The sequence below is a fragment of the Pan paniscus genome, chromosome 13 (assembly GCF_029289425.2).
Source record: "Pan paniscus chromosome 13, NHGRI_mPanPan1-v2.0_pri, whole genome shotgun sequence".
Taxonomy (NCBI): Eukaryota; Metazoa; Chordata; class Mammalia; order Primates; family Hominidae; genus Pan; species Pan paniscus.
The window spans coordinates 39,166,102-39,188,609 of NC_073262.2; the positions used below are offsets into that span (position 1 = coordinate 39,166,102).

Below are 22,508 nucleotides of genomic sequence, written 5' to 3' on the forward strand. Positions count from 1 at the left end.
TACTCCTTATATAAAACTAAATAGCACTATGGTAAAAAAAAAAAAAACCTGTAAAAATAAAAACTTAAGGCCAGCAAATTATTAATACCAAATTACTAACACCAACTTGATTCTCAACCGTAAGAAGTTCATCAGTTAAAAATGAATGGAGGCTGGGCACAGTGGCTCATGCCTGTAATCCCAGCACTTTGGGAGGGCTGAGGTTGGTGGATCTCTTGAGCTAAAGACCAGCTTGAGCAACATGGCAAAACTCTGTCTCTACAGAAAACACAAAAATTAGCCAGGCATGGTGGCGTGTGCCTGTAGTTCCAGCTACTTTAGGGGCTAAGGTAACAGAATTGCTTGAGCCGGGAGGTCGAGGTTGCAGCGAGTCACGTTCGCGCTACTGCATTCCAGCCTGGGTGACAAAGGGAGACCCTGTCTGAAATAAACAAACAAATGGAGGCTGGGTGTGGTGGCTCACATGTGTAATCTCAGCACTGCAGGAGGCTGAGGCAGGAGGATAGCCTAAGCCCTGGAGTTCGAAACCAGTCTGGGCAACAACTTGAGACCCCATCTTTACAAAAAATAAAAAATCAGGCTGGGCACGGTGGCTCAAACCTGTAATCAATCCCAGCACTTTGGGAGGCCGAGGCAGGTGGATCAATTGAGGTCAGGAGTTTGAGACTAGCCTGGCCAACATGGCGAAACCCTGTCTCTACTAAAAATAGAAAAACATCTGGGCGTGGTGGTGAGCGCCTGTAAACCCAGCTACTCGGGAGGCTGAGATAGGAGAATCGCTTGAACCTGGGAGGCGGAAGTTGCAGTGAGCCGAGATCATGTCACCGTACTCCAGCCTGGGCGAGAGTGAGACTCCGCCTCAGGAAAAAAAATAATAATATAAAATCAGCTGAGCATGGTAGTGTAATGCAACGTAATGAAACCCCATCTCAAAAACTAATAAAATCGGCCAGGCACGGTGGCTCATGCCTGTAATCCCACCACTTTGGGAGGCCGAGGTGGGCAGATCACAAGGTCAGGAGTTTGAGACCAGCCTGACCAACATGGTGAAACCCTGTCTCCACTAAAAATACAAAAATTAGCCAGGCGTGGTGGCATGGGCCTGTAATCCCAGCTACTCAGGAGGCTGAGCCAGGAGAATCGCTTGAACCTGGGGGGTGGAGGTTGCAGTGAGCCGAGATGGTGAAACTGCACTCCAGCCTGGGAAACAAAGTGAGACTCCATCTCAAAAAAATAAAAAAATTTAAAAAATAAAATAATGATTCTGAAATTAGACAGTGGTAGTGGATGCACAACCTTGTGAATATACTAAAACTCACTGAATTGTACACTTTCAATTTCATGGTAGTGAATTATATTTCATTTTTTTAAATGAAAATGGTATTTTCTCTAAAAGTGTTTGGTGTATACCAAACTGAACAACGTGTGCCAGCAATCAAGGGAGTGAGTACTGTCAAAAAGCCAGAAGACCCAATATGAAGGGGATTCCAACAAGTCAAATTTGGGGCAATTTGTGCACCAAAAAGAATAGAGAAATGGACAGTAACACATGAGAGAAAAAAAAGCATCTGTGACATGTCTTAACTGCTAAGGGGAACTGTAAATTGGCCTAACCACTTTGGAAAGCTGTTTGATCACTATGTATAACCCAGAAATTCCCGCTTCTTCATATATATGCCCAAAAGAAATGTGTACACATGTTCACCAAGACATATACAAGAATATTCCTCATAGCAGTTCTATTCAAATAGCCCCAAACTGAAAACAATCCTAATATCCACCAACAGTAGAATGGATTAATAAATCAAGGTAGAGTCAAACAGAATACTATAAAGCAATGAGTGCACCAATTACTGCGACATGCAACACGGATAAGCCTCAAAATACAAAGCTGAACAAAGGAGATCAAACACAAAAATACACGTTGCATGATTCCATCACAAAGTTCACAAACAGACAACTAACCTACAGTGTTCGATTCAGGATAGTGATCATCTTATGGAGGGAATCCATAATTGGGAAGGGGCATTAGGAAAGCTTATTAGGCACTGTTAATTTTCTTTCTTTCATTTTTTTTTTTTGAGACAAGGTCTCACTTTGTCGCCCAGGCTGGAGTGCAGTGGCACGATCTCGGCTCACTGCAACCTCTGCCTCCCGGGTTCAAGTGATTCTTCTACCTCAGGCTCCTCAGTGGCTGGGACTACAGATGCACACCCCCACGCCCAGCTAATTTTTGTATTTTTAATAGAGACAAGGTTGCACTGTGTTGGCAAGGCTGGTCTTGAACTCCTGACCTCAGGTGACCCGCCCACCTTGGCCTCCCAAAGTGCTGGGATTACAGGCGTGAGCCACCATGCCAGACTAGCACTGGTAATTTTCTATTCCTTCATCTGGGTGCTGGTGTCCAATAAGTAGTTTACTGGAAAAAGGGGGCGGGGGTGGGCAGATGGAAAGTAGAGGGGGTAGATCAAAGCATTTCTCTACAGAAGAATGCTAGCTGATAAATGTAGAAAAAAACAGAATGAGAAAAATACCACAATTTTTAAACATCAATGAAATAGGTGATTACAGCAAAAATCAATGAATGCTGAAACCACCGGGTGAAGTTTTTAAGCAGTAGGATATTTACCATTTGAATCACCCATAGACAACTTATATATTAGAAAATGAAAAGGGTACCCAACAGACAACATCCTAACCAAATAATTAAACTTTACATCTCCAATAATGCATACATCTCATATTACTTGTCTCCTGATATGGGTAATGGAAAGGACAAAACATTATCTTGGTAATGTTCTTATCAGAGTTTAACCTGAATCTAATGATAGAACAGGGACCAGATCAAAGGACATTGTAGAAACAACTAACCTAGACTCTTCAAAATGTCTAAATCATGAAAAATGCAAACAAGAAGTGTCTTGGATTCAGAGCCTAAACTAAATGCAATGAACAATCCTTGACTGGATCTTGAATCAAGGGAAGAAAAGTTAAAAGGGCCATTATTGGAGCAACTGGGAAATCTGAATATGGACAAATTAGATAATCTTATTGTATCAATTTAGAATTTCTTGAGTATGATAATGGTATTGTGCTTATATCTGAAAATATACACCATCTGAAAATGGTGTGTAAATGTATTTATAGACCATCTGTAGAATTTTCTTCTGAGAAATACAAACGCAAGTTTGTTTTAATTTGGGTGAAAAGCTACACTGCATCTAATTTAATAACAAATTGACTGTTCCATAACTTCTACATTTGGGCTTCGACTTTTTTTTTTTTTTTGAGACGGATTTTCTCTCTTATTGCCCAGGCTGGAGTGCAATGGCATAATCTCAGCTCACTGCAATCTCTACCTCCTGGGTTCAAGCAATTTTCCTGCCTCAGCCTCCCAAATAGCTGAGATTACAGGTACCCACCACTACGTCCGGGTAATTTTTGTATTTTTAGTAGAGACAGGGTTTCACCATGTTGCTCGGGCTGGTCTCGAACTCCTGACCTCAGCTGATCCACCTACCTCGGCCTCCCAAAGTGCTGGGATTACAGGCATGAGCCACTGTGCCGGGCTGGCATCTACTTCTTAATGGTCACTATGCCTGCTTGGGTGCCAGAAGGGGGCAGGACATGGGTCTGTGAGCACAGATCCCCAGATCCTGGCCTAGGATGGAGTCCCTGCTCAAAGCCCACAGACCCTCAGCCAATGTCTTCCTAGGAGCTGCATGCTGAGGTATCTAGGCATGAAGTGAAATTATGTCTGCAACTTTCAAATGAATCAGAAGAAAAAAAAAAAAAGAAAAAAAATTAAAAGATGGCCATTACACTATTTTTTCAACGTTGAGGTTTGAAACTTATTCAAATAAAAAGACTAGAATTCATGGTAGTATACATTATCTTTGCCAGATAATTCTGCCCATTTTAAACATAATGACATGGCTGGGTGTGGTGGCTCATGCCCGTAATTCCAGCACTTTGGGAGGCCGAGGCGGGCGGATCACCTGAGGTCAGGAGTTCGAGACCAGCTTGACCAACATGGTGAAACCCCCGCCTCTACTAAAAATATAAAAATTAGCCGGGTGTGGTGGTGGGCACCTGTAATCCCAGCTACTCGGGAGGCTGAGGCAGGAGAATCGCTTGAATCTGGGAGGTGGAGGTTGCAGTGAGCCGAGATTGTGCCATTGCACCCCAGCTTGGGCGACAAGGGCAAAACTCCATCTCAGGGGGAAAAAAAAAAACATAATGAAATAAACAAAATAATGCATTTTAACTAAAGATTCGCTAAAAGATTCCTATTTCACATCTGTTAGCTTTAGTGAAACATTGTATATCCTGGCCAGACGTGGTGGCTCAAGCCTGTAATCTCAGCACTTGAAGAAGCCAAGGCGGGTGGATTATTTGAGGCCAGGAGTTCGAGACCAGCCTGGCCAACATGGCAAACCCCTGTCTCTACTAAAAATACAAAAATTAGCCAGTCATGGTGGCGCATACCTGTAATCCCAGATACTCAGGAAGCTGAGGTACGAGGACCACTTGAACTGGGAGGAGGGTTGCAGTGAGCCGAGATCACGCCACTGCACTCCAGCCTGGCAACAGAGCCAGACTTCATCTCAAAAACAAACAAACAAAAAACCATCATAGGCGAGGTGCTGTGGCTCACACCTGTAATCCCAGCACTTTGGGAGGCCAAGGTGAGCAGATGACCTGAAGTCAGAAGTTCAAGACCAGCCCAGCCAACATGGCGAAACCCTGTTGCTACTAAAAATATTTTAAAAATTAGCCGGGTGTGGTGGTGCATGCCTGTAATCCCAGCTACTTGGGAGGCTGAGGCAGGAGAATCGCTGGAACCCGGGAGTCAGAGGCTACAGTGAGCCAAGATCATGCCACTGCACTCCAGCCTGGGCAACAGAGCAAGACTCTGCCTCATAAATAAATAACCATTGTATATCCATTAATATTAAAAATAAAAACTTAGATCTCACAATTTCAAATCACCAATCCGTTTTTTTTAAAATTATGTTTACTTGACAAAATGCAGCTCAAGATTGAAGGACTATGTTCTTATGTACAAGATAGGATGAATTTCTCACTAATGTCAATTTGATTTAGTCACCCTTTCCCTTAACAAAATTAGTTTTCTTTGAAGCTAGATGAGAAAAAAGCCTAAGACTTAAAGTCAACTACAGTAATTAGTTTTCCAAAAACATGGTGTTTGGAAATAGATCTCAGTTTCAACTGTAGCCTGAGAGGAAAGTAAGAATCTTACATCTGCTAATCCATCCTGCTTTATTTTTTATTTTATTTTATTTATTTTGAGACGGAGTAGCACTCTGTCGCCCACGCTGGAGTGTAGTGGCATGACCTTGGCTCACTGCAACCTCTGCATCCCGGGTTCAAGCAATTTTCCTGCCTCAACCTCCTGAGTAGCTGGGACTACAGATGCGTACCATGCCCAGCTAATTTTTGTATTTTTCTAGTAGAGACAGGGTTTCGCCACGTTGGCCAGGCTGGTCTTCAACTCCCGGCCTCAAATGATCCACCCATCTCAGCCTCTCAAAGTGCTGGGACTACAGGCGTGATCCACCATGCCTGGTCTTATTTATTTACTTTTTGAGACAGAGTCTTGCTCTGTCACTCAGGCTGGAGTACAGTGGTGTGATCATGGCTCACTGCAGCCTTGACCTCCTGGGCTCAGGTGATCCTCCCACCTCAGCCTCCTGAGTAGCTGGGACTACAGGTGTGCACCACCTCACCCAATTAATTTTTGTATTTTTTTGTAGAGATGGGGTTTTGCCATGTTGCCCAGGCTGGTCTCTATTTTCTGGCCTCAAGCAAACCACCTGTCTCAACCTCCCAAAGTGCTGGGATTACAGGCGTGAGCCACCACTCACAGCCCCTGCCAAATTTTAACTCTGAATTTTTAATTTGTATGAAATAGATTTTAAAATATCATCAAGGTCAGAGAAAAATGCATGAATTTTGCTTTATAGAACTTCATATAATTCTAAAATATCAGATTACACAACAGGGACTGATGGGTCCAACTTAACCAGGCTGAGAAAAAGCACTTCAGTTCAGAGAGACAGGGAAACTAGTAGTTTCACAGTTCAATACCCTGCAAAAGATGGCAGGGGATGAGTTAGTTGAGGGCACAAGAGCTTCACAGTCTATGGCAGGGGATGGTGAGAATGATGGCAACTCTTAGGGTATAAATAATGAGCTAAGTGGACATTTGGAATGGGAATATTACATATGCTGGTGTTATTAGTTATTGTCATTGTCAATGAATCAGATTCCACAAAAGGAACAAGATTCCTAATTTGGCATGAACGCAGATGAATAAAATGCAGGATCTCAGCTTGTGAATTAATTAGTACTATGACACAGGCAGACACTAGCTGACATTCCCCTACATAAGAATGGAGGCTATTAAAAACTTTTTCCAGTATAACTAAATAGCGCCTGACCCCACCTCAAAATAAAGGGCTACCTGATGTAATTCAGGTTTTTGCCCCAAGTCTCCAAACCCTTTTCCAGATTTTTTATTTTCACTTCAGCCCAGAGTGGTGCAAATAAAGGTACAGAGTAGTGGGCCTGGTGTTAGCAAATCAGAAAGAAGCAAAACAGGATGAACCCTTGGGAACTTAAGTTTCCTGCTGCTATTCTTCTAGGCTTATACCACTTTCCTCACCACTGTGAGGTCCAGCCTGCTTTTCACCTCAAGGTCTGGGCACTGCCCCTACCCCTACAAAGAACAATCAGAATCTAGGTTTTGCTGAAAAGAAGCTGATCTTTACTGAGTCACAAGCAAACTCAAAGACAATATCAGCAATCACTTTGAACCCTGTTTCCCCGAAGCATCTATGTGAACAAGAAAATATCAAGTCTCTCTAAGGAAGGTTTTTTAAAAAAAATTTTTAAATGCTAAGGAATTTTTTTAAACTTCCATATAACTAACGCTAAAGGGGTTTAAATCAGGGTTTAAAATATTCCCGCTTAACCACTAACTATTAACTCATGTAAGAATCACAGCATAAAAGACTATGATTTGACAATTACTGTATCATTAAAAATACTAGAAACTACAAAGAGCCAGAAATTTGTATCTGATTATTAGACCAACTAATGAAAAATGCCACTTAGTAGACACCCACTTATGCAGAACTTAAGCTCAGTACATAGTCATGAAATAAGCTGAAGTTCTTGCCCATCTGGAGCTTATTATCCTTATGGCATAGAGATAAAAGCAGAAGTGACAGATGGAAACACCCATGTACCAAAATACCATTAAAAAGGGGATTCTTAGAATGATCAGACCAAAAGCTGACTGGTGACTTCAGACATACATGAAAACTTTACATTTAGAGTGTAATGTTTATGGATACAAATTAGTTAGGTGATCAAAAATTTCAACTCAGAATTCTAAAACTTCATTTGTATAACTTTAGCTTTAATTCAAATTAATGAAATAACTGAAAACCACTGTCTTTTTAAACAAAATGCTATTTGCAAAAAGAAGAGCAAACCTTTCCACTCGGATGTTGAGGTCCTCTGCAGGTCTCTGATCTGAGCATCCACTAGGCTCCTGAGAGGAAGTGGCATGGCCTGCACTTTCTCCTCCTTAATTATTAAATAAAAAGAAATAAGAATACTGCATTTAATGCAACTTTTTAAAGGAATAACTCTTTCAGATTATAGCATCTGTTAATAATTTTATATCTTAAGCATTATATATTTTCCCTAAAAATGGAGAAGGAGCTAAATATGCTATTACTAATCCTAAAGTTTAGACGTGGATAAAATTGTTCACAAATAGAAATAAAGCAGTTACCGAGTTAAAATCACCAAGGTAAAGGTCAGATGTAAAACATGAATAACAATCTGGCAGGAGGCATGCCTGGCTATGGGTAGCCTTCACTCTAGAGCAGTGCCCTCCAATATCTATACTGTCTAATACAGCAGCCACTAGACAGGCGGCTGTTGAACATCTAAAATGAGGTTACTGCAAGTGAGGGACAAATTTTAGTTGTAATTAATTTTAATTAAAATGTGGCTGTGGCTATTGAGCAGTGAGCAATACAGGCCAGGTTTGATCCTGGGTATGGCTCTGGACTTACACTGGTCCAAGGAATCTGCTTCTGCTGACCAGAGTGGTTCCTTAGAGAGCCTCTTTATGCTAGTTTTCTTTGAAGGATTTCCTGAAAGATAGACTTTTGTCCTGGCCTATTCTACAAGACCTCTGTCATTCCCTTCCTTACAACTTGCCACCAACCTGATTCTTCTTTACAGTCTTTGGCGAACAAGGACTCTGGAGCCACACAGTCATTTCAGTAAGTTCCTTAATACCTCTGTATCTCATCAGTAAAATGAGGATAGTAACCTCACACGGTTGTTATAAGAAATACGTGTTAATACAAGTAAAATGCTTAGAACTTAACTGAGACTGGCACATGGTAAGCATTTTCGTTACTACAGTAGTAGTAAAAATAATTAGTATGACTAAGTAGAGACGATGGTGCATATCTCTTCTCCCTCCCCATTCAGGGGCATAACCTAGGTAGCTTGAAATCAACAAAGTGGGAGTATTTACACCTGGGAAATTAGCAAATACTACAAATATGGGCCTTTGCTTCCACAGATCCTTCTGATAAATGTTTACCAGTGTATCACTGAATGCAACTCTTGGATAAGAAGTGGTAACCACTAGCAGCCAGTAGAGGCTCAATAGGAAATTAACCACCTTTCTTTAGAAAATAAAATGAATGCTGAGGACATGTCTTATTATCAGCAAAAATTTACATCTTATGAAGATAACCTGTGGACAAGCTGGGGGAAAAGTGTTGAATAAGAGTACAGTTAGGTGAATCTATGACTCATAATTAAAGAGAAATGGAAAGATGTCATACAGAGGAAGATTTCCAATTGTATGTCACAGAGTTCTCTGCCTTGGGTATTTCATAAATGACTTGAAGATGTAAAATATAAATTTGTAACTTTTTTTTTTGAGACATGGTCTAGCTTTGTTGCCCAGGCTGGAGAGCAGTGGCATGATCTTGGCTCACTGCAACCTCTGCCTCCTGGGATCAAGCCATCTTCCTACTTCACCCTCCCTAGTAGCTGGGGCCACCAGTGCACGCTACCATGCCTGGCTAATTTTTGTATTTTGTATGGAGACAGGGTTTTGTCACACTGCCCAGGCTGGTCTCGAACTCCTGAGCTCAAGTGATCTTGGCCTCCTAAAGTACTGGGATCACAGGCATGAGCCATTGTACCAGGCCCATGTGTAACTTTATGGGTGACCCAAAATTGTGTGAAATAGCTTATTAACACTCATATTTAACTGCTAATTCCTAAATGAAAAATTCTAGGTTGGGTATGGTGGCTCACACCTGTAGTCCCAGCACTTCGGGAGGCCGAGGCAGGTGGATCATTTGAGGTCAGGAGTTTGAGACCAGTCTGGCCAACATGGTGAAACCTCATCAGTACTAAAAATACAAAATCAGCTGGGCATGGTTGCGGGTGCCTATAATCCCAGCTACTTGGAAGGCTGAGGTAGAAGAATCACTTGAATTTGGGAGGCGGAGGCTGCAGTGAGCCAAGATCGCGCCACTGCACTCCAGCCTGGGAGACAGAGCGAGACTGTCTCAAAAAAAAAAAAATTCTGGATTGAAAAAACACCTCAATAAGCTAAAACAACTGATAAAAATCCAAATATAATAAAAATGTATTGAGAAGTTCTGCCTTTAGGCTTAAAAAGCCAACTGGAATAACAGGCATAATGTATCTCCTGAGAGAAATATACATCATCATCTACAAAGTAGTCTTGTCAAAAAGAATAATGAAGCTGACTTGATCAAGTCTGTAGCTTTACCAATTTAGAGGAATAAAGGGGACAGAGGAACATCTTACACAATTCCATGGGGATGCGGTAAAATCCAGACTGTGGAAAACTATAGGAAAAACTACCAGGGAGAGCAGAAATCTATATATTAAATTTAAAAACACATCAACCAATAGCAATATCTCGAACTGTAACTCAAACTGAAAAAAAGTATAATATAAATATTGCCTAGATAATTGATGACAAAAAGGATTACTATTGAACTTTCTGGCTTTGATAATAGTATTGTTGTTATTTTTAAAAATTTCTTATCTTTTAGATATTGATATTTTAAAAGATGAAATCATACAAATGCCTGAGATTTGCTTCAAAATAACCTGGAAGGGTGGTCATATAGGGAGACAGATAACAAAAACCGAGCAAATAATGGGAATCACTGACACAGGATGATGAGTACCTCGAGTTCGTTATTCTGTTCTCTCTACTTTAGAATATGCTTGCAAATTTCCATAATTAAAATTTATTTTGGCTGGGCGCAGTGGCTCACGCCTACAATCCCAGCACTTTGGGAGCTGAGGCAGGCATATCACCTGAGGTCAGGAGTTCGAGGCCAGCCTGGCCAACATGGTGAAACCCCGTCTCTATTAAAAATACAAAAATTAGCCGGGCATGGTGGTGCACGCCTGTAGTCCCAGCTACTCGGGAGGCTGAGACAGGAGAATCACTTGAACCTGGGAAGTGGAGGTTGCAGTGAGCCGAGATCACGCCACTGCACTGCAGCCTGGCCAACAAAGTGAGACTCTGTCTCAAAAAAAAAAAAAATTATTTTAAAAGGCAACTATATATAATCTTAAAAGATTTATATTCCTTTCTTATATTTTAGAGATACATATTGAAATATTTTACCTGAGATTTGTTCTAAATAAGTTGAAAAAGAAGAGGAGTGGAGGGCACAGATGAGAATATTGGCCATGAAGCCAGGCAATGGATTAATGGGGTTTTCTTATACTATTTTTTTCTACTTCTATATATGTTTGAAATTTTCCATAATAAATAGTTTTAAAAAGCTACAGGCCTGGATCCAATGACTCATGCCTGTAATCCCAGCACTTTCAGAGGGCAAGGCAGGAGGATTACTGGAGGACAGGAGTTTGAGACAGCCTAAGCAACACAGTGAGACCCCATCTCTGCAAAGAATATAATTAAAAAATTAGGCTGGGCGTGGTGGCTCATACCTATAATCCCAGCACTTTGGGAGGCCAAGGCAAGCAGATCACCTGAGGTCAGGAGATCGAGACCAGCCTGATCAACATGGAGAAACCCCATCCCTACTAAAAATACAAAATTAGCCAGGCATGGTGGCGCATGCCTGTAATCCCAGCTACTCGGCAGGCTGAGGCAGGAGAATCGCTTGAACCTAGGAGATGGAGGTTGTGGTGAGCCAAGATTGCGCCATTGCACTCCAGCCTGGGCAACAAGACCAAAATTCCATCTCAAAAAAAAAAAAAAAAAAAAAATTAGCCAGGTGTGGTGGTGCACACCTGTAGTCCTAGCTACTCAGGTGGCTGAAGCAGGAGATCACGTGGGCCAGGAGTTGGAGATTATAGTGAGCTATGTTTGTGCCACTGCACTCCAGCCTGGGTGACAGAGCCAGACCCTGCAGACACATTTTTGTATTTTTGTAGAGACAGAGTTTTGCTGTGTTGTCCAGGCGGGTCTCAAACTCCTGGGCTTAAGCAATCTGCCCACCTTGGCCTCTCAAAGTGCTGGGATTATAGGTGTGAACAACCACACCTGACCAAAAAAAAAAAAAAATTTTTTTAAGCTAAAAAAAACTGAGATTAGAGCTGCTACTCACCTCAGGTAAGCCAGAGCTTGCAGTTTTAGTCTAGCCAAGTTAATTGTCTACTAAAACAAAAACAACACTCTTTGCAGGAATACAATGAAATCCAGAGTGTCTACAACAATGTACAAGATACAATCCAGCATTTTTTGACATATGAACAAACGGGAAAATGTGACCCATTCTAAAGGGTAAAGGTGATCAACACAAGCCAATCCTCAGATGAGCTAGATATTGAAACTGTCAGACAAAGACTTTAAAGCAGCCGTTATAACTCAAATGAGGAAAAGGGAAATACACTTGAAATGAATTAAAAGAATAAAACATAGATGAAGAGTACTCATTCTGCACAACTTCTGTAACTTATGAGTCAAACTATTTCAAAATAAAAAGTTATAATAAGAGAGAAAGAAATAGAAATCCTACAACTAAAAAATGTATAACATAATTTTATCTAAAATAAAAAATTCACTGGATGGGCTTAACATCAGAATGGAGATGATAAAGAGTCAGTGAACTTGTAGATCAACAGAATTATCCAATCCAAAGAAGAAAAAATAAGTGTGAAAAAATAAACCTGTGGGACAATACCATGAAGCCTAATATACATGTAATTCATTCCAGCAAGATATATGGACCAAAATTCCCAAACTTGGTGAAAGTCACACATTTACAGATGTAAGAAACTAGGCAAACCAAACACAGGATAAATACAAAGAAAAATACCCTTAGGCATATCACAGTCAAATTGCTAAAAACCAAAGAAAGAAAGAAATCCTGAAAGCAGCCAGAGAAAACCAACATACTCCTTACAGGGGGGAACAATCAGAATTTGTGGAGACTTCTCATTAGAACACTATGAAGACCAGAAGACGGTGGACAATACCTGTAACTGTAAACACAAAATTTTTATATCCAGCAAAAATATCCTTCCAGAATGAAGATAAAACAAAGTCATTTCACATAAAGAAAACTCCAGACCTGTACAATAAGTAATGCTAAAGGAAAAATTTCAGGTTGAAAGAATATTATACCAGAGGGAAACATGTGTCTATCTTCAAAATGGAATTAAGAATTTTGGAAATGATATATATCCAGGTAAATACAATTAAAGTAATTATTCTGTCATAGACCTAAATGAACATCCATAATAGAGTCCCCCCGTTCCGTACACATCCAGAAGTTGAATGATCCATCTGATGTAAAACCTCAAAATGAGACAAATAGCTGTATTTCAAATATTCAAAACCTGTCATGTGTAACTCCACAAGGCAGCATTAATGTTAACAGGAAGTTATGGGGCATCAAATTTCAGCTCAGTATAAGGAAGACTCTTTCTAAAAACTAGAGCTGTTCAACAACAGAACAGGCTTCCTAGCAAGGTAATGAGCTTCCCATCATTGAAGGCATTCAAATAGAAGCTTGATGATTATTTGTGTGGGATGCTGGAGTAGAATCATCTTTTAGGACACTAACATCCTAACATCTTGATTTATCTACCCCTCGGTTGCCTAATACAAAGCTATATTACACCAAACAACTCCAACCACAATCCCAAAAATTTCTCTTTTGCCTTTTCTATCAATGAGTTTACAGTCACACCTCTTACTTCTACAAGCTCTATTTCATAATTATCTTTTACCTCTAATCAAAAAAATATATATATAATACTATTCTCTTAAATTTATATAGCTTTTTACAGGTTATAGAAACAATTCCAAATATAATACTTTAGTTCATTTGAAACTTTCCAAATTCTCTAGGCTAGTAAGAGATTTATAAAACTGCTCAGTGTCATGACATTCCTTGAAGCATGTAGCGCAATAGCAGAAATTATAAATCAATTGCTCTGGATTGTTGACTATTTGGGAGTTGAGTTGACATTCACTGACTTTATTGTCTTCTGCCACTAAATGACACATGTGTATTTAATATGACTCTTAAATTTTAAGTTAAATAAATGTGAAGAAAAATACATACAATATATTTATAAAATATTAATATTTAAATATTAAAATGTAGTGAAGGAGCTTCTATTGCACTCAAAAAGGTACATTAAAAGTTACCTGTTGCAGTATCTGACTTTGTATCAGAAGTGGGTGGTATCTCACAAAGCTCTGCATTTCTGGACTGAGAGTTTTCACAAGTGTTGTTAGGTTCAAATGACGCAGATGGAGTAGACACTGAACTTTCTGACTGACTGCCATTTGCTACTGATGTTTCACTTTTTAGCAAATGCATCTAGGCAGAAAATAAATTGGATTTTAATGAATAGATAAGAATCTAAACTTACCATGGCAGTAGAGACCAAAATACAGGTTGATTTATACTCTATAAAAAGAGAAATACGAAACGCTCATAAATAGATGAATCCAAAATGTATAATCCTAAGTATGATATAATCACATTATGGAATTTACCTGCAAGCTGGCAAGACCATAAAAACATTTGTTAAAGCACACTATTGATTTTCCCTCAAATTAGAATTCAAAGAAAAAAGTTACAAACTTCTACCAGCCATTTGTCCAAAGTAGACAGAAATGATTAATTATTGAGTATAAAGTCCTTAAAATATATTAAGCAATATATAGTTAGAGCCTTAATATGACAGCAACTTTCTCTTTCAACAAAGTTATGGTGATATTCATTATGTGTTGAGATTGGGGTAAAAGATGGCTGGGTGTGGTGGCTCATGCCTGTAATCCCAGCACTTTGGGAGGTCAAGGCGGGCAGATCACTTGAGGTCAGGAGTTCGAGACCAGCCTGGCCAACATGGCAAAATCCCGTCTCTACTAAAAATGCAAAAATTAGCTGGGCATGTTGGCATGCGCCTGTAATCCCACCACTGGGGAGGCTGAGGCAGAAAAATCGCTCGAACCCGGGAGGTAGAGATTGCAGTGAGCTGAGATCAGTCCACTGCACTCCAGCCTGGGCAACAGAGACTCCATCTCAAAAAAAAAAAAAAAAAAAAGAAAGGTAAAGAAGTCAGTCAAGTATTAGGTACTGGCTACTGGCACCTGTAACTTCATGCTATTTACAAAACAGGTGACAAAAACAGTACTTACTACCTTTTAAGATTTTTGGCATGGCAGTTTCCTGAATATACAGAGGGGCTCCAAAAATATTCCAATGTTAGGAAGGGTGTGGTGGCTCACGCCTGTAATCTTAGCACTTTGGGAGGCCAAGGCGGGCAGATCACCTGAGGTCAGGAGTTTGAGACCAGCCTGGCCAACATGGTGAAACCCCGTCTCTACTAAAAATACAAAAATCAGCTCAGTGTGGTGGCAGGTGCCTGTAATCCCAGCTACTTGGGAGGCTGGGGCAGGAGAATCACTTGAACCTGGGAGGTGGAGGCTGCACTTGAGCTGAGATCACACCACTGCACTCCAGCCTGGGCGACAGAACGAGACTCCATCTCAAAAAAAAAAAAAAAAAAAAAAAAAAAATCCAATTCCTGACGTACCATTTACGGAAACAACAGTTCTGTTCCTTCTTACCTGTCGGACCTTGTGAATTCTTGTAACAAGTTCATCTGCAGAAACACTTCCTGCTATTACTTCCAAGGGAATTCCACTGTCTCCAATAAAGAAACTGGATGGAACACACACTACAGGATCTGTACAGTTTAATGAAGTCTAACAATTCATGTGAAACGAAAGGATAGTTTTATGAAACACTATTGGTAACAAAGGAAAACAAATGATCTTTGTGATTTTCACAATATAATCTAACATTTATTAAATAATTTCAAGTACTGCATCATTATACCTATAGTATTAATACATGTGACATGTTAATTTATGAGGTATATTCTAGTGAAGAATCTACTACATTCTCCTCTATCATAACTTCCTTTTCTATCCATCTTGCTGCCAGCTGACTCTTGCAAGCTACTTGTAACATTCCAACCCAACTGATCTATATTGTTTTTCAGATATTCACATTTTAAAAACTCCCTATCCTATCTTTAGCTGCAATATATTATCTCAATGTATGGGGTGCACTACACCATTGAGTTACTTTTATATATGTTTGAAATTTCCTATAATAACATTTTTTAAATGAGGACACTTAGTAATAAAGTTTCCATAAAAAAGAATGTATGATTTCCTAAATAAAAATGAATAATTTCTAAATTTCATAAATTAACCAAAAGGAAGGTAAATAAATGTATATATATAAGCCATTCTTTACTGAAAGGATACAGATTTGTGAAAACTGTAGGCAGGCTTCACTGTAAAACAAAATCAAACAAAATCACTAGATGAATGCAAGTATTTTCTAAATACTGAGTTGTTTTAATAAAATTTACTGTACCAATCACAAGTATTTTCCTGCAACTACCAGTTTCTTTCACAGCAATCAGGTTGAAGGAGAAAAATATAATTCTTATTTCATTAAGACTTTTTCTGGTTTGTTTTATAATTTTCAAATGAAAGAATTATTTGTGGCTTGGCATGGTGGCTCATGCCTGTAATCCCAGCATTTTGGGAGGCCGAGGCAGGCAGATCACTTGAGATCAAGAGTTCGAGACCAGCCTGGCCAACATGGCGAAACCCCGTCTCTACTAAAAATACAAAAATTAGCTGGGCATTGTGGCGAGTGCCTGTAATCCCAGCTACTTGGGAGGCTGAGGCAGGAGAATCGCTTGAACCCAGGAGGCGGAAGTTTCAGTGAGCCAAGATTGCACCATTGCACTCCAGCCTGGGCAACAAGAGCAAAACTCTGTCTCAAAAAAAAAAAAAAAAAAAAAAAAAAAAGGCCGGGCGTGGTAGCTCACAGGTATAATCCAAGCACTTTGGGAGGCCAAGGCAGGTGAATCACGAAGTCAGTAGTTGAGACCAGCCTGGCCAACATGGTGAAATCTGGTCTCTACTAAAAATGCAAAAATTAGCTCAGCGTGGTGGCACACACCTGTAATCCCGGCTACTCAGGCGGCTGAGGCAAGAGAATCGCTTGAACCTGGTAGGCAGAGGTTGCAGTGAGCCAAGATCGCGCCACTGCACTCCAGCCTGGGCAACAGAGTGAGACTTCATCTCAAAAGAGAAAGAACTATTTGCTCTTACAACCCACAAGCTAGTGGCTGCATCTGGTAGCTAAAAAATTAATTTGGTATCTGCCATGCTGCTTCCTCAGCAGACAAGTATACCTGAATACAATATCTTAACCTGGAACACGAAGACATAAGGCCTACGACTTACTTAGGCATGTGATAATGTAATACTCTATAATAACAAAGGATTAAAAGCAATCTATCTACCAATAAAAACTGAATAATTATGCAATCACAAAAAAAGGCAGGCCAGCACTGTGGATCACGTCTGTAATCCCAGCACTTTGGGAGGTCAAGGCAGGTGGATCACGAGGTCAGGAGTTCGTGACCAGCCTGGCCAACATGGCGAAACCCTGTCTCTACTAAAAATACAAAAATTGGCCTGTCGTGGTGGCTCACGCCTGTAATCCCAGCACTTTGGGAGGCCGAGGCAAGTGGATTATGAGGTCAGGAGTTCGAGTCCAGTCTGGCCAACATAGTGAAACTCCCTCTCTACTGAAAATACAAAAAATTAGCTGGGTGTGGTGGTGTGCACCTGTAATCCCAGCTACTCGGGAGGCTGACACAGGAGAAGTGCATGAACCCAGGAGGCGGAGGTTGCAGTGAGCCGAGATCATGCCATTGCACTCCAGCTCAGGGTACAATGTGAGACTCTGTCTCAAAAAAAAAGAAAAGAAAAAGGTATAGAAAAGTATGTCAAAATGCTATTAATACTATTTTTGTAAAACACGGAAGGAAAACAAACATAAATATATTTTCTTGATTTGGTTCCCTCCAGAGAAGGGAGCTGAGTGGTCAGGGATGGGAGAGAGAATTTATAAGATTAGTAAGAGATACTCATCAATGTAGATGCTTCCAATAATCAAACAAATGCTTCTAAGAACTAGAATTTGCTTTTTTCCCCCAAATATAAAGATTATCATAAAAACATTTGAAAACATAGTAAAAAATCAAGAAAAAAAATTACCCAAAATCCTACCATTTCAGAAATAACTGTAAACTTTTTACGCATTTCCTACTAATCTATTTTCAATGCACGCTATCTCCAAAAATACATACACACTAAAATGTTCCCAAAACATTGGGTGACTTACTTATTATGAAATAAAGAAAATTTATTTTCCATAATTTAAAGGCACACTAGATTCTATCAGCATGCAGTCTATAGTGAAACAAACATGAACCATCACTATATGCAGGTATACCTGCATCTGCTAATAGAAATTTGTTTTTAAGGCCAGGCGCGATGGCTCACACCTGTAATCCCAGCACTTTGGGAGGCCGAGGAAGGTGGATCACGAGGTCAGGAGAGCGAGACCATCCTGGCTAACACGGTGAAACCCCATCTCTACTAAAACTATTTTAAAAATTAGCCAGGCATGGTGGTGGGCGCCTGTAGTCCCAGCTACTTGGGAGGCTGAGGCAGGAGAATGCCGTGAGCCCGGGAGGCGGAGCTTGCAGTGAGCCAAGATCACGTTACTGCACTCCAGCCTGGGCTACAGAGCGAGACTCTGTCTCAAAAAAAAATAAAAAGTAAAAAAAAGTAATTTATTTTTAAAAATGCCAGACACAGCCGGGCACAGTGGCTCATACCTGTAATCCCAGCACTTTGGGAGGCTGAGGCGGGCGGATCACGAGGTCAGGAGATCGAGACCATGGTGAAACCCCATCTCTACTAAAAATACAAAAAAAAAAAAAAAACTAGCCGGGCATGGTGGCGGGCACCTGCAGTCCCAGCTACTCGGGAGGCTGAGGCAGGAGAATGGCGTGAACCCGGGAGGAGGAGCTTGCAGTGAGCCGAGGTCGCGCCACTGCACTCCAGCCTGGGCGACAGAGCAAGATTCCGTCTCAAAAAAAAAAAAAAAAAAAAAAAAATGCCAGACACATCAGTCTGTATACAATCTCAAGAATTCTGGAATTCTCATGTATTGCACATTCCCTATAAATCCCTATATTCTTCTTGCCACTGCCAACTCTCAAAGGTGCTTCAGGAAGGTGATGAACAATAAAAAAAAAAAAGATATACTTAAATTGACAGATTCTGTTTTTTAAAACTACTCAGTAAATACATAGTTCAGTAACTGTTGTGAGACAGGCTATACTACAACTTGATGTTTTTGTAAACACAGAAAATTTTTACATAAAGTTTACAAACTTATAGGCAAATTTCTGAATTTATTTTTTTATTTTTATTTTTATTTTTTTTGAGACGGAGTCTTGCTCTGTTGCCCAGGCTGGAGTGCAGTGGTGCAATCTCGGCTCACTGCAAGCTCTGCCTCCCGGGTTCACAGCATTCTCCTGCCTCAGCCTCCCGAGTAGAAATTTCTGAATGCTTTAATCTTGACAGTGATTTTCAAACACATTATTCATTCTGATAGTATCAATATCAAAAAGACAGGAATACCACTTTGTAAGTGCTAATGAATTAATGTTTTCAGCACCAGGCACAGTGAAGCATGCCTGTAACTACAGCTATTTGGGAGGCTGAGATGGGAGGATCTCTTCAGTCCAATATTTTAAGACCAGCCTGGGCAACATAGTGAAATCCTGCTTCAAAGAAAAAAAAAAATAATAATGTTTTTAGGTAATGATCACTGATAGCTGCTAACATCATAAAGAGAGAAAACAGAGTATTATCTGTCTTCTGATGGAAGACACATCACTACTTATGAAGTAGTCTTAGGACAGGATGAGGGGAGGGGAAACAAACCTGAATCTACCTATCAATACAGAAAACAGGAAAGAACCAACTTGACACTAACACATTGCAGTCAACAAAATCCATACTGTAGGAAACCACAGAACAAATGTATAGAACAAATGACCTGGTGTCTTTAAAATATAAATTCCAAGGAGCAGGGGAGTTGGAGGAGAAGCCTACATACTGAGAGAAATCAATGCTTCCTAATGTGTGGCCCTTGAATAATTTTGAACTAAAAAACTGCAATAAAGTAATAAAACTATGACTTTGATGAGACAACTGAAAAGTCGAACACTGGCTGGTTATTTGATATTAAAGAATTATTATTAGTTTATGAAGTATTAATATTATAGTTATGCTTAAAAAATTAACAATACTTATACTTCAGAGACATACTAAAATATTTATAGATGAAGTGATACAGTGACTGTGATTTGTTTCAAAATTATTTGGATTGAGTGGAAATGGGTGGAGGTATAGATGAAACAAGACTGACCATGAGTTAATTACCAAAGCTAGTAGACAAGTACATGGGGTACATTACACTGTTACATTACTTTCATATATGTTTGAAACTTCCTATAATAAAAATTTTTTTAAAAGATGGGGAGGAGGAACGGAGAAACAAAATAGACTTGTGGACATCAGGTACTGTGAGGAACCTATAAATGTCCTTATTTCCATTGATTAAATGACTCCATTCCCAAAAATAGGATTCAAGACAGTAAGTGATCAACCTCTCAGAGATATTCAGTGTATGATTTACCATTACTTCCAAGTTTTTAGAAGCTGGAGATGACTGTTCTTTTTGCATTCCTGGTACATGTTAGATGGCTGCTTGGTAGAGTAGGAAAGCTTAAAGTTTTTTCAGCAGGATTCATGATGAATTTAGCAAACAGCAGTCAGAATTTAAGTTCCTAATATGCCTTAGATACCCAAAAACATAGCATAAACATTCTTTTTTTTTTTTTTTTTTTTTTTTTTTTTGAGATAGTCTTGCTCTCTCGCCCAGGCTATAGTGCAGTGGTGCAGTCACTGCTAACTGCAGCCTCAACTTCAACCTCCTGGGCTCAAATGATCCTCTTACCTCAGCCCCCCGAGTAGCTGGGATTACAGGCGTGTGCCACCACACCCGGCTAATTTTTGTATTTTTTTTTTAGTAGAGACAAGGTCTCACTGTGTTGCCCAGACTGGTCTCAAACTCCTGACCTCAAGTGATACGCCTGTCTTGGCCTCCCAAAGTTCTGGGATTACAGGCATGAGCCACTGTGCCTGGCCTACATTCTTTTTTTTTTTTTTTGAGACAGAGTTTGACTCTGTCACCCAGGCTGGAGTGCAGTGGCATGATCACAGCTCACTGTAGCCCCAATCTTCAGGGATCAAGTGATCCTCCCCTCAGCCTCCCAAGTAGCGGGACCAAAGGCACACACCACACTCCTAATTTTATTATTATTTTTTATAGAGACAGGGTCTCACTATGTTGCCCAGGCTAGCCTCTAACTCCTGGGCTCAAGCGATCCTCCCACCTCAGTCTCCCAAAGTGCTGGGAGTGCCCAGCCCAACATCAACATTCTTATAGTCCAAGAGTATCACTATAAATCAAAGACAATACTTATAAATTTTAAAACTAATAAAATATTAAAACATAAACAAACCTTTTGGTATCGATTTTAATAGCAACAAAACTGTTTGAAGATGCTTCTGTAACTTTATCATCTTCCCAACTTGCAGCCATCTGTGTAGACTGTTCATCATCACCTGTAAAACATTTCAAAAATTCTTATACCAGGCTGGGATCTGCTGATTGCAAACTCTTTTTCCCTGGAAAACGGAAACCTCAAATAAAATATAATCCCACCTATACCACTTTCTGCCAAATTTGAAAACTGAATTTTCCACTAAATGAAAAGTGTGACTGCATACACAGTTCACATCATGAAGAGCAATGAAAACAAACTACATTGGACTATTTAAATGATACAAAATATTTCATAAAAGAAGCCATCTAAATTATGATGCGAAAAATACCACAATAATAAGCAGTCATGGGTGCAGTGCCTATTTGGGCTTTTGTACATAAGATTTTATTAAAATAAAAGTTGTGGGCTGGGCTCGGTGGCTCACGCCTATAATCTCAGCACTTTGGGAGGCTGAGGCGGGTAGATCACCTGAGGCCAGGAATTCGAGACCAGACTGGCCAACACGGTAAAACCCCGTCTCTACTTAGCCAGGTGTGGTGGCGCATGCCTGTAATCCCACCTACATGGGAGGCTGAGGCAGGAGAATTGCTTGCACTCGGAAGGTGGAAGTTGCAGTGAGCGGAGATTGCACCACTGCACTCCAGCCTGGGTGACACAGTGAGACCATCTAGAGAGAGAGAAAAATAAAAAGTTTGATATCTGTCCTTTATGTGGCATCTTTCTGTTGAGTTCAACATCTCCACTCCACAGCATTTATACTCCAAAATTAATCCAAGGTAGACAGAGGCAGGTACAATTCTGTTTGCAATTTTGGACTTGCTTTTTATTGTAGGTATGCTAATTATAAAAGGTATGCTGACCTATAACTAATCTATGGTGATAGAATTCAGTATAGTGGCTACCTTGATAGAGCATGAAGGAGCCTTCTGGAATGCTGAAAATGTTCTGTATCTTTTTTTTTTTTTTTTTTTTTTAGATGGAGTTTCACTCTTGTCGCTCAGGTTGTAGTGCAATGGTGCAATCTTGGCTCATTGCAATCTCTGCCTCCCGAGTTCAAGCGATTCTCCTGCCTCAGCCTCCTGAGCAGCTGGAATTACAGGCGCCCGCCACCACGCCCAGCTAATTTTTTGTATTTTTAGTAGAGACGGGGTTTCACTATGTTGGCCAGGACAATTTAATCCACTTTGGCCTTCCTCATTGCAGTTATTCGTTTATGGTAACTCCATCCTTCCAGTTCTCAGGCCAAAAACTAGTTTTCCTTGATTGTAACTGACTCCAGCTCCAAAATAAATCAAGAATGTAACTTTCTTACCACTTCCACTACTAACTACCCTGATCCAAGCTATCACATCTCACCTGGAAGCCTAGTAAAA

The 22,508-nt window shown here is 40.1% G+C and overlaps 1 protein-coding gene across 2 annotated transcripts in view; it reads right to left on the reverse strand.

Annotated features, from left to right (window-relative positions):
* UBXN4 (UBX domain protein 4) overlaps positions 1 to 22,508 on the reverse strand; it is a 47,486-nt gene that overhangs the window by 15,645 nt on the left and 9,333 nt on the right. Inside the window, exons 2-6 of one of the 2 annotated variants that reach the window (XM_063595159.1) lie at positions 21,091 to 21,193; positions 15,887 to 15,915; positions 15,179 to 15,316; positions 13,748 to 13,922; positions 7,524 to 7,617 (exon numbers count right to left, since the gene is read on the reverse strand). In XM_063595159.1, the coding sequence (XP_063451229.1) occupies positions 7,524 to 7,617; positions 13,748 to 13,922; positions 15,179 to 15,316; positions 15,887 to 15,915; positions 21,091 to 21,190 (536 nt within the window). In that variant the 5' untranslated portion in view covers positions 21,191 to 21,193. The remainder of the gene's footprint in view (positions 1 to 7,523; positions 7,618 to 13,747; positions 13,923 to 15,178; positions 15,317 to 15,886; positions 15,916 to 21,090; positions 21,194 to 22,508) is intronic. The other variant, XM_063595158.1, reaches the window with a different exon arrangement.